At 53.1% G+C, this 10475-nt stretch overlaps 1 protein-coding gene across 3 annotated transcripts; it reads left to right on the forward strand.

The window, feature by feature from the left end:
* Nucleotides 1-1841: 1841 nt before the first annotated feature.
* On the forward strand, nt 1842-8980 carry OTOP3 (otopetrin 3). 3 transcript variants are annotated; one of them, XM_015295461.4, is made up of 9 exons: nt 1842-1919; nt 2712-2885; nt 3128-3537; nt 4422-4558; nt 5134-5192; nt 5750-5868; nt 6043-6971; nt 7657-7869; nt 8007-8980. In XM_015295461.4, the coding sequence occupies exons 3-8, from the start codon at nt 3150-3152 to the stop codon at nt 7825-7827; spliced, it is 1803 nt and encodes a 600-aa protein (XP_015150947.2). In that variant the 5' UTR covers nt 1842-1919; nt 2712-2885; nt 3128-3149; the 3' UTR covers nt 7828-7869; nt 8007-8980. The 3 variants fall into 3 exon arrangements, with proteins under 3 accessions (XP_015150947.2, XP_420115.4, XP_040505854.1); XM_420115.7 differs by having other exon boundaries at nt 7657-8980; XM_040649920.2 differs by having other exon boundaries at nt 2732-2885; nt 7657-8980.
* Nucleotides 8981-10475: the final 1495 nt, after the last annotated feature.

The raw sequence follows: 10475 nt of genomic DNA on the forward strand, positions 1-10475 counted from the left end.
AGCTGTTGCCCTCAGCTTACCAGTAAAGGCAGCTGCTCCCACACAGTGATTGGAACCTCCTGAGACTGACCCAGTCAGCTCAACTCATCCTTTCCCACTCAGTCCCAACTCCTGCTTACTTAACGATTGCATCTCTTGGTTAAACTTGGCTCAATACGTCTAATTTAAACCCCTGCCATTCTGAGAATCACAGAATCATTCGGGTTGGAAGAGCCCTCCAAAGCCATCCACTCCGCCCAGCCCAGCCCACCACCCCCAGGGCGCTCCCCCACTTCTGTGCATTGCTGCTCTTTCCAAGGAAGGTTTCCTAACACCATCAGCCCCCCGGGGACCCGCACCTCTGAGCCTAACTGAGCTCCAAAGCCAGAAGACACGCCAGGCTTTGAAGTACAGCTCCTCTTTGCAGCCCTGATGCACAGCCCCACCGGGGTCACACCCAGCCCTGCTCTTTTCCTTCAGGCCCTTCATTAATGGAAGAACCTCTGATTTCACCCCATTTTCCTCACCCCAGGACACAGACTCCTGGTTTCCCTTTCCCAGTTCAACTCAACTCAGGCTGACGAGTACTGAAGAACAGCCAGATGCTAATGCCTCACATGCAAGACCTCGGCTTTGCTCAACAGGGAGCCCAGCTCAGGGGAGATCCCTGATCCCTACACAGCCCCCATGCGGGGTCAGGAAAGCAGCCAGCAGCGCCGGGGCAGCCCGATGGTGCTCAGGGAGCGGCAGAGCAGCGCTTCCTTGCTCCTCCCGGCAGGATGGAGCTGCTGACGCTTTGGGGCATATCCTCACGGGGAGTCACAAAACCCCACACCAGATGACAGCATCCCGGCTCTGCCCCACGTCGGGTCGGACGTCAAACAGCACCGCTTTACCGGCACAGCTGAGCCACAGCGGCTGCTCCGGCACACGCTGGGCGTTCTCACCTAGAAGAAGTGGGCCCCTTTTGCTCTTGTTTTCCATCCCTTTCGTCACATCCCGAAGCACGATAACCCATGCTCCCCCACCCACTCCACCCGCTGTTGGGCTCTCGAAGCTTTTCCCAGCTCTCACCTCCCAGCTCACGCGTTTGGCAGCTGCAGGAACCGCAGTGCTGCTGGGGCTCATCCCGGGACACACACAGCCCCTCTGCCCGCATCGCGCCGGGCTCAGTCAGAAATGCCAAAGCCCCGTTTTGAGCCACACAACCGGAGCAACCAGCCCACCACAAATCCCCAGACAGAAATCCATTTGCCGTGCGACACAAGAGGGAACAGAGACAGCACTGCTTGGACCCAGAGCATCCCCAGCGCACGGCTGAGCCCATGGGGTTTGCACGTGAGGGTCTGGTTCTGAAGTCAGCATTTACAGCCCAGAGCCATCCCCTCAAACAGCCACCTCAAATTGGTGCAGTCCCCACGCTTCGGCTGGACCACGAGCTTTGTCTCTTGGAGCAGTTGGGGTATCTGTGCCATGGCTAAAGACACAAAGTAATGGCACACTGGAGAAAAACCTTCAGAACTACCTGGAAACAAAGGAGATGGGATCACGAGTGGATGTCAGCCAAAGCTAAGTGCTCCCATCTCTGCAGCCCAGAACAAGCTCACACCACGAGATTAGCCTTGAACTTGCTCAAGCCATGGCACGCATTAGTCACAGCGGCTTGTGGTTTTACCAGTTGGCACATCCTGTGCCAAGGCTGCTGGCATGAGGCAACCCAGCAGGTGCATAAAGGAGCCGTTCCCCATTGGCTGCCCTTGTCAGAGACGAGAGCGTCTCGCTGACTAATTAATGTAATGACAATAACAGACCCAAAGTAAACAAGGTGGAAAAAGAAAATCAATGGGCTCGGAGCAGAGGCCGCACTGAGCGGGGAGCAGCGCTGCCGACACCTCAGCCCGGCAGGGGAGGCACAGCACATCACGGCGGCACGGTGGGAGGTAAGGACAGCCGGCTGCTCACAGCAGCACGGGGTCAGGGCACGGGGCCACAGCAAGCACAGGGCCTGCACAGCACCTCCTGGGCACTGGGACCTTCGGGATGTGCCTCCTTATGGCTCTCCTGACACCCCGGGCTCTCTGCTCCATGGCCATAAAGCAGGGTAGCAGACAGGAGAGCCATTGCTTCTGTGCTTGTGTGAGAGCCAAAACAGGAGGAGAGTTTGGGAGGCAAAGAGGGAAGGGTTTAGGGTCCATCTCCATTAGCAGAAGTGCATCGAACCCCCGTGGACCAAAGGCAAACAGCACCTCGGTGTGCACGCGAGGGAAGAGGGAAGCTCTGAAATTTCAATCCCTTCTCAGACAATTTCCACCTCAAAGCCCCAAAGACAACTGCACACAGATCACACCGCATCGCATCCCCAATGCTTTCAGGCAGCTGCTGCCCCAAACAAAAGCAGCTCCCATACCCTGACCCCGTGGGGAGGCAGCTCTGCCCCTCTGCTGCTCACAGGCAGAGATCGCTCTGCCTCGGGCAGATCTTCTGCTGAGGTCTTTCCCAGCGCTGCACAGAAGCTGTTCCAGGCTGCGGCCGTTTATCTGAGCCAACCCCTCAAAATGCTCCAGATCAGCTCGTGGCTCCTCGGTGCTTTTTGCTCTGTGCTTCAAGGAGAAAAAGAAAGAAAACCAAATGTTAACTCTGCTCTGTTCTCAGCCTCTGGGAAGCCAGGCTGGGTCTTTTCCTCGCAGCTTGGATGAACTTACAGACACTCTTTATTCTACTCCCCCCATCAGCTCTGTTGCTGTTTCTGTAGCCATACAAAGGACCCATAAGCACAAGGAGGAGTTTGGCCCCACCAACCAGAACCAAACAGCTTTGAGTTTTGAAGCAGGTCTGAGCTTGCTCTTCGTTCCCAGCTTTAAGTCTTGGAGCAACAGAGAGGAGGAAACCTCGTGGAGGTGTGAAAGGTGAGGATGGGAAACCTGGCACTTCTGGTCCCAGCAGCTCCCGGTGCCGGTGGGGCAGACACCAAATACCCATTTTAATGCCCGTATCTATTGACGTCTTTTGGCAATGTGACCTTTTCCCCACCACCCTACAATGACCCTGTCCCCCAAATGCCAAACCTGGGCTAAACCCCAATCAATTCTCCCTGCTCACCCAGATCCCTCTATGACCTGCCTTCCTCTTTGACCCCTCTCTGCTGCAGGTGACCCACAGGCAGCTGAGCCATGGCAGGCAACAAAGCCTCCAAGCAAAAGTTTTGCCACCACTGCAACAGCAGGTCGGCCTCGGCCCCACCGGGCACCTCCACGATCCACTACGAGAAGTCGTGGCTGTACCGGCACTGCTCCCTGCAGCAGAGGGACAGACAGGCTCAGAAATCGGGGCAGCTCTTCTCGGGGCTGCTGGCCCTGAACGTGGTGTTTCTGGGCAGCGCCTTCATCAGCAGCATGATTTTCAACCACGTGGCCATCACGCTGGCGGACGTCTGGATCCTGCTGTCCATCCTCAAGGTCTTGTGCCTGTGCTGGATTATCTACTACCTACTGGGCACCAGCCGGCAGCCGCACGCCGTGCTCTACCGGGACACCCATGCTGGGCCAGTGTGGATTAGGGGTAAATCCTGCTTTAGTTCATCATCCCACGCCTTCCCCTTTCCTCCCAGCGCTTAGAAAACACAGAAGTTCTTTCCTTGCCACTGAGAGCGTGAAGCCACGGGAGATGGAGTCAGGGCTTTGCCAGGGCACAGCTGGAGCCACAGGGAGGAAGCAAAGCAGCCAGGAGAGCCCTGAACTCAGCCGTCCTCCATCCTCCTGAGCAACCCCATGCTATGGTCCCTTCTCAGAGCACAACTTCAGCTCAGCTCTGAGCACAGCAGCCCCACGCTGCCCCCCTTCCACAGCGCAGCACAGCGGGAGGTTTCTGCCCTATGAGTCACATCCCAGTGTCACATCGGCTTCCCTTCTCAGACTTTGTGGGATGCCACTCTTCTAAACAACCCTGCCTCTGTCTATTAGGAAGATTCTAATTAGTGCAAGCCTTGATAATTAAGGGTAGAGAAGTGAAGGGAAGAAAGCTGAAAGCTGCCTAAGGACCATGCAGAGGGGAAAGGGGGGAGCAGCAGAAGGGTCCCAAGCTCTGCAGGGCGGTGCTGCAGAGCCTCAGCCCCACATTCACCCTGGGGTATTCAACAGGTAGAAACCATCACCTGCCATCCGCTTACCTCCATCACTCCAGAGTGCACAGAAAAGGCCAAAAACTCCGTTCCCACCTGCTGTCCAAGAACAGGAAACGCTCTGTGTTGCCCCAGCACCTTACACCGGGCAGAGCTCACCACCGAGCTCAGCCAGGCTGCCCTTTCTCTCCTTGTCTCACAATCAGGAGGCCTCCAAGCAGACAGCAGCCCTGCTCAGATCCAGGAGTCCTCACTCCCCATCCATGCCTGGATGCTCCACGAACTCATCTCTGTTCATTCACTGCTGCTTTTGCTGTTTGCCCAGGGTCACTGCTGCTGTTCGGCACCTTCAGCATCCTCCTGAACGTCTTTCAGATCGGCTACAGTGTCATTCAAATCAACTGCAAATCCAAGGTGGAAATCGTGTTCCCCAGCATTGAAATCCTGTTTGTTGCCACCCAGGTAATGCAAATCCCCCCTTCCTGGCAGCTCACGCATTCTCTGCTCTATTGCTGGGGAGAGGGAAGCGAGGACGCTCAGGAAATGAGTGCAAGCACAGTGCTCTCACAGGCATTGAAGTAGCAAATGCCTTTTCAAACAACACCACGTGCACACCTGATGTGCCAGATTGAGACAAAAAAAGATTTGGAAAGACGTCGCCCTAGCACTAAGTGACACACTGCAGGACCCAGGTGTTTGGTTTGCAGCAACAAAGTAGGGAGAGAAAAGAGGAAACTTCCCAGGAATATCTTTGCACCCGGCTCCCTGCACGTGAATACATCCCCAGCAAAACCCTGTGTGTGCAGGAGCATCTCACAGGCAGAATTCCCACCCTTCTTTGCCATGGGTGCAGGCACACGTGTGCTGGAGCCACCTAAGGATGGCAGCACGCGTGCCAGTGCTGCTCAGACACACACACACGTCCTGCCAGGTGGCCACATGGCTCTGTGCTGCCTATCTGTGCCACCTATCCCTGCCCCTGCATGCAGCACTGCCAGCTGCACCCCACTCATGCTGTTCTTGTCATTGATCTGCAGGCATTTTTCCTATGGCATCACTCTAAGGACTGCATTCAAGTTCAGCACAACCTCACCAGGTATGAAAAGGGGGGAAAAAATCTTTCTGCTTCTTTAGAGAAGCTCTTTCTTTCTGTTTGTTGTCCTCCTCATCTCTGCTAGACCTTCACCTGCCCCCAACCAGAGGGCACAAACAAGAACCAGCCTATGATCAGATCAGACCCATCCTCCTTCCATCCACTCCAGCTCTCCCTTCGGTTTGCACTCACACCCTCAATTGCTACAAAGCTCATTGCTCTCTCCCTTTCCCAAACACCCTCCCACTACTGATGAAACGACTCCTCCGTGGGGATGGCTGCCCTGCTCCCATCACCAGGAGATGCCCCAGCCTTCCTTCCCACAGCTGCACCCAGGCCCTGGCTGGTGTCACCAGTAAGCTTGCTCTGCTCCTCCACAAATGGGAAAGCCACCCACTGCTGCCCACACACAGAGCAGAGCCAAAAGCACAACGTTTGTGCACATCCTTACACGTGAAAGCAAGAAGCAGAGGGCGGCACTCCAGGGCAGGTGGGCACACAGTCAGGTCATAAACCATCTCCACAGAGAGGGCTGTAAAAGCGCCTTTCTGCTCCTCCAGGTGCGGGCTGATGCTGACCATCGCCACCAACCTCCTGCTCTGGCTCCTGGCAGTGACCAATGATTCCATCCACATGGAGATCGAATCTCAGCTGCGAGAGGTGGAGCAGCGCCTGGCAGGCAAGGCTCCTTTCCCCACATCCCTGCTCATGTTAGGCTGACGCAGTGAGCACAGCAGTCCTCAGTCGCAGTGATTCAGACAGGACAAGCAGCTCCTCAGAATTCTGAGGCTCCTCCATTATCGGATGTTGGCCACCTCCCTCCTAAAAGCTGCCTTCCTCTCCTTACATCCAGGCAATGAGACAGACTCGTGCGCGTGCCCAAACACAACCACCTGCAAAGTCTTCCAGAAGGGCTACATCCTGCTCTATCCCTTCAACACTGAGTACTGCCTCATCTGCTGCTCCGTGCTGTACGTCATGTGGAAGAACGTGGGGCGACGCATCAGCCACCACCACATCACTCACATCAAGCCCAAATTCAAGCTGCAGGGAGTCGTCTTCGGGCCACTGCTGGGCGCTGCCGCCGTAATCATCGGGATCTGCGTCTTCATGATGTACCAGATCCAGGCCACGGGCTCAGCCCCTAATTACCAGGTCTTCGTGTTGTATTATTCCTACTACATTGTGCTCCTGCCCCTGATGTGCGTGGTTGCAATTATTGGGACAATCATCCACACCTTGGAAAAAAGGGAGCTGGACACACTGAAGAACCCAACCCGCAGCCTGGATGTGGTCCTGCTGATGGGAGCAGCCCTCGGCCAAATTGCCATGTCCTACTTCTCCATTGTTGCCATTGTGGCCACCAACCCCAGGGACATGCTGAACAGCCTCATCCTGTCCTATTCCGTCCTCCTCATCTTTCAGTACATCACCCAAAACATCTTCATTATCGATGGGCTCCAGCGGCAGCCATTTGCAGCAGCAGAGGCCCAGCACACAACGCATGCTGGGCAGCTTTCTGCAGTCCCAGAGCTGCCTGGTGAAGGGGTGACCACACCAAGCAGCAATCAGGAGCGCTCACAGACCTTTCCCAGCAAGGAGGAAGAAGTGAGCGAAGAGCACAACCGCGAAGCCCCCGACCAGAGGCGAGTGAGCGTGCTGGAGCTCGGGCAGGAGTTCCGCAGAGTTTCCCTATCCTACATCCACACCTACTCTCACCTGGGTTGGAAGAGGAAAGCATTAAAGGAGATCTCGTTCTTCTTGGTTCTTTGCAACATCATAGTAAGTATTGCTTTCTTTGCTACATCACAGCTGTGCTAACTTGTCATATGAGACAGACATGCATCTTTCTGTTGGGCCATCATTCCAAGCAGTAAAGCTTTGCCCACCAGGATTCAGCCTTCTGGGGAGTTGAGGCAAGGCTGTTTTTTGTTAATGCTCCACTCCCAGAATTCCAGGCTCCCTCTTTTACCTCAAACGTGGTGAGGCTTCCAGGGAATGGGAAGGAGGCATCCTCAAAAGCCAGGCAGTTGTCAGACTCACTAAGGGTGCTTCATGAAATAGCTGGGGAAGCACGAGGAACCAGCGGCGAGCCCTCGTAATCAGGTCTCCAGCATTGGAACTCACCCAATAAAGCAAACTTTGCTTCAGAATCTTCAATCAACATCAATTTTGATGGCAGCTTTAAGAAAGGGAAAACAATTGGCCAAGTGAAATTGCGTGGAAAGATGGAGCTGCCTGGGGCAGGGTGAGGTCAGCGTTCGGTTCCCAGGAATTTAGCAATGTTATGCCTGTAGCAAGGAGCCGGCAGCATAACCTTCCTCCTCTTCCCACACAGTGAAACCCCTCTGATACTCCTGCAACATTCCTACAATTCCTTGAGCCAGCACTGAGATGGCAGTGCAAGATGACAGTTTGCCTTCCCCTGACGTGTGTGGTCTTGTTTTCTTTCCTTGCACCTCTTTAGCTGTGGATCATGCCCACATTTGGGGCTCACCCCGTGTTTGAGAATGGGCTGCAGAAGTCGTTTTACGGCTACTCCACCTGGTTTGCCATCGTGAACTTCGGCCTCCCACTGAGCGTCTTCTACCGCATGCACTCCGTCGGGGGACTCCTGGAGGTGTACGTCTCGGCCTGAGCCAGCAGAGGCTGCGGCGAAACGGGGCTGAACACAGACGCAGTAAGCAGCAGCTACGCACATGGAAGGTTTTCAGCTTTTTCTCTCCAGCTTCTGCTTTGACTTCTCCTTGCACAACATCTCCACGAGCTTCCGAAGAAAAGCAGGTGGTTTTGTGTTGCTGCTTTTTTTCTCTGCAGAGAACAGAATGAAAACTCATTAACAAGCTGCATTACTGCTCTACAGAAGCGTGCTGGTACTCCTCAGTATCTGCTGGTTGATGCTGTATGGTAACAAGTGGAACTTCACCAGTTGCTACAGAAATCTCCCAGATAAAAGAATGCAAGAGCAGCAAGGGCTGACCTGCACTGCACGTAAGTTCAGAATGCAGACAAGGACCACCACAGCCTCACCACTGCTTGCCAACCACCACCCTGCAGCACAGAAAGCCCCTAGCAGCACCAGGCACTCCAGAAGCACACCCACAACCATTCACAAATGAACCACATGTACACTTTTTGCATGTAATGTCCAGATGGATCGTGATGCTGGTAGTCGCTCTAATGGCCAGCACAGGTTAATTCTGCTTCCCGGTGCTGACATCCAGCATACCAACTTGTGCTGATCTTGTAGGACTGATGCATTGGAACACCACGTTCCTGCAGCTCTCAGTACCAAAGAGCAGGACAGGCCTGCACCATTTCAGTGCATCTTTTCCCACAATTGTTAATGGAAGCATTAACTTTACTTTGCCTTGATGAGAATACACGCTATTTCCCCTTGCAGGCGCTCTCAGTCTCAAGGAGTGCCACAGAAGTGCAATGGCTGATCTTTACTTGATGCTACTTGCGATGCTCTCACCAGTGTGCACTGGCAGAGGTCCCACCCTCACATGCAGAGCAAGTTCAAGAAAGACCCCCGCTGCACCCACTGCCAGGCCTCCTGAGAACCCTCCTCCACCCCAACACTTATCCCCACGGCTGCTTCACACACCCACAAGCATTTCACAATGTCTACACAGAGGACTGCAGTTTTGTGGTGTCTGACCAACAGCTGCATGCACTCCGCAGGAGATGCCTGCTTGGAAAGCACATAGGAGAGCAATGGGGCTTAAATACTGTGGGTCTTAAATACAGACTCTGATGAATGAAAATAAAGACAGATTGAGAACTTGCGTGTATCTGGTGAAATCTCTTTTCTGCTCTTCATTCACTAAAGAGCAGCCTCAAAAAGTCAACTGAGCGTTCAGAGGTCATACAAGATTTAAGGGCAGGTCCTTGTTTATAGTCAATCTATTTTTTGCTGTCGAGATCTTGCATAACCTTTACCCCTGGCCAAAGTAGCAGTGCAAAATGCATCCACATTATTACTTCAGGTCACCTGTAAATCAGTCCCTGAAACAGTGTGGGTTTAGAATTGAAGCCCACGGGCATTTTTGGTGACATTAATTTCATCCCAGTCAGGAACTACAGAACTACAAACTCCTGTCCCCATTATGCTGCCCTCCTCGTAACTCAGCTTTCGGGCAGTGGAAGCACTCTCCGAAACTAAAAGTGAGAACGACTTCATGAGCATGAACTTTGCCCACTGAGAGCTTTGACTTAGGCCTGTGTCAACAGAAATATGGCATGAGAAATAACAGCTGGATAAATTAGGCTCCAGTAAAGTTAATTATTATTCTCATTCCAATTTGTACCTACAGGAGATGCATGCCAAGGTCCACCCCTTACAAATGATACCAAAAAAGTTTCAAACCCACTCCCTAGTTTTTGACAGCATGAGGACAAGGAATGATTTACTTCATGAGAAAGCCTGGATTTTTTTTTTTTTTTAATGATATAATAGCTAAAACTCTGTTTAAGTTACAAAGCCTCCACCGAGCCGGTGACTTGGGAAGCTTCCCTCTGAGACACAGAATTAAGTCCCATAACTGCTACAAACAGGCAAAGACTGAAAAGGATGTTGGTGAACAGGATGGCCTTCCTGAACACATGAAGAGCAATGAAGCCCCCCCTCCAACTCTTACCAAAGGCCACTGTAGATCAGATGGAGTGCTCCATGTCCTTTCCTAACAACCCCCAGTTCTAGCACTGCAGATATAGGTAAGAAGCCTACAAGGGACAACAGTAAAAACACTCCTCCAGGCCAAAGAGAAAATTGTAGTCCAAGGTTTCAGCCCTTTCACTTTGGAGGGTGAAAGCTCAGGTTCTTCACAACTCACGCTCTGGACTGCGTTGTGTCTGTATCCAGCAGGGGGAAAAACCATGAATGCAAAGTCTACAAACAGCCATCGTAACCATCATTTGCCATTTGCCAACTGTGAATGCCCTCCAGAGCTACCCCAGGGTCAGGGCACCTGCCTTAGGGGTCTCAGCTGCATGAAGATGCAGGCACACAGTTCACCAATTCAGGAACCTCCGTCCTGTTTGATCCAGTTCCTTTTCTGTACCTTTCGAGGCTGTTACCTTTGATGACATCTCCTGCTGTAAGCACAGAAATAGACAGAAGTGCACAGCTCAGGCTCATGTTTCACAGCCTGATCTTCATCTGTGATGTAGAAATTCCACGCGCTGCAGAGGAAGCCAGCACGTGGTCCCACAGCAGCACAGCCACCCAAGCAGAGATAAGCAACATTACAAACCTCTCTGTGAAAAAAAATAAGCCACATA

Source organism: Gallus gallus, chromosome 18 (genome assembly GCF_016699485.2).
Source record: "Gallus gallus isolate bGalGal1 chromosome 18, bGalGal1.mat.broiler.GRCg7b, whole genome shotgun sequence".
Taxonomy (NCBI): domain Eukaryota; kingdom Metazoa; phylum Chordata; class Aves; order Galliformes; family Phasianidae; genus Gallus; species Gallus gallus.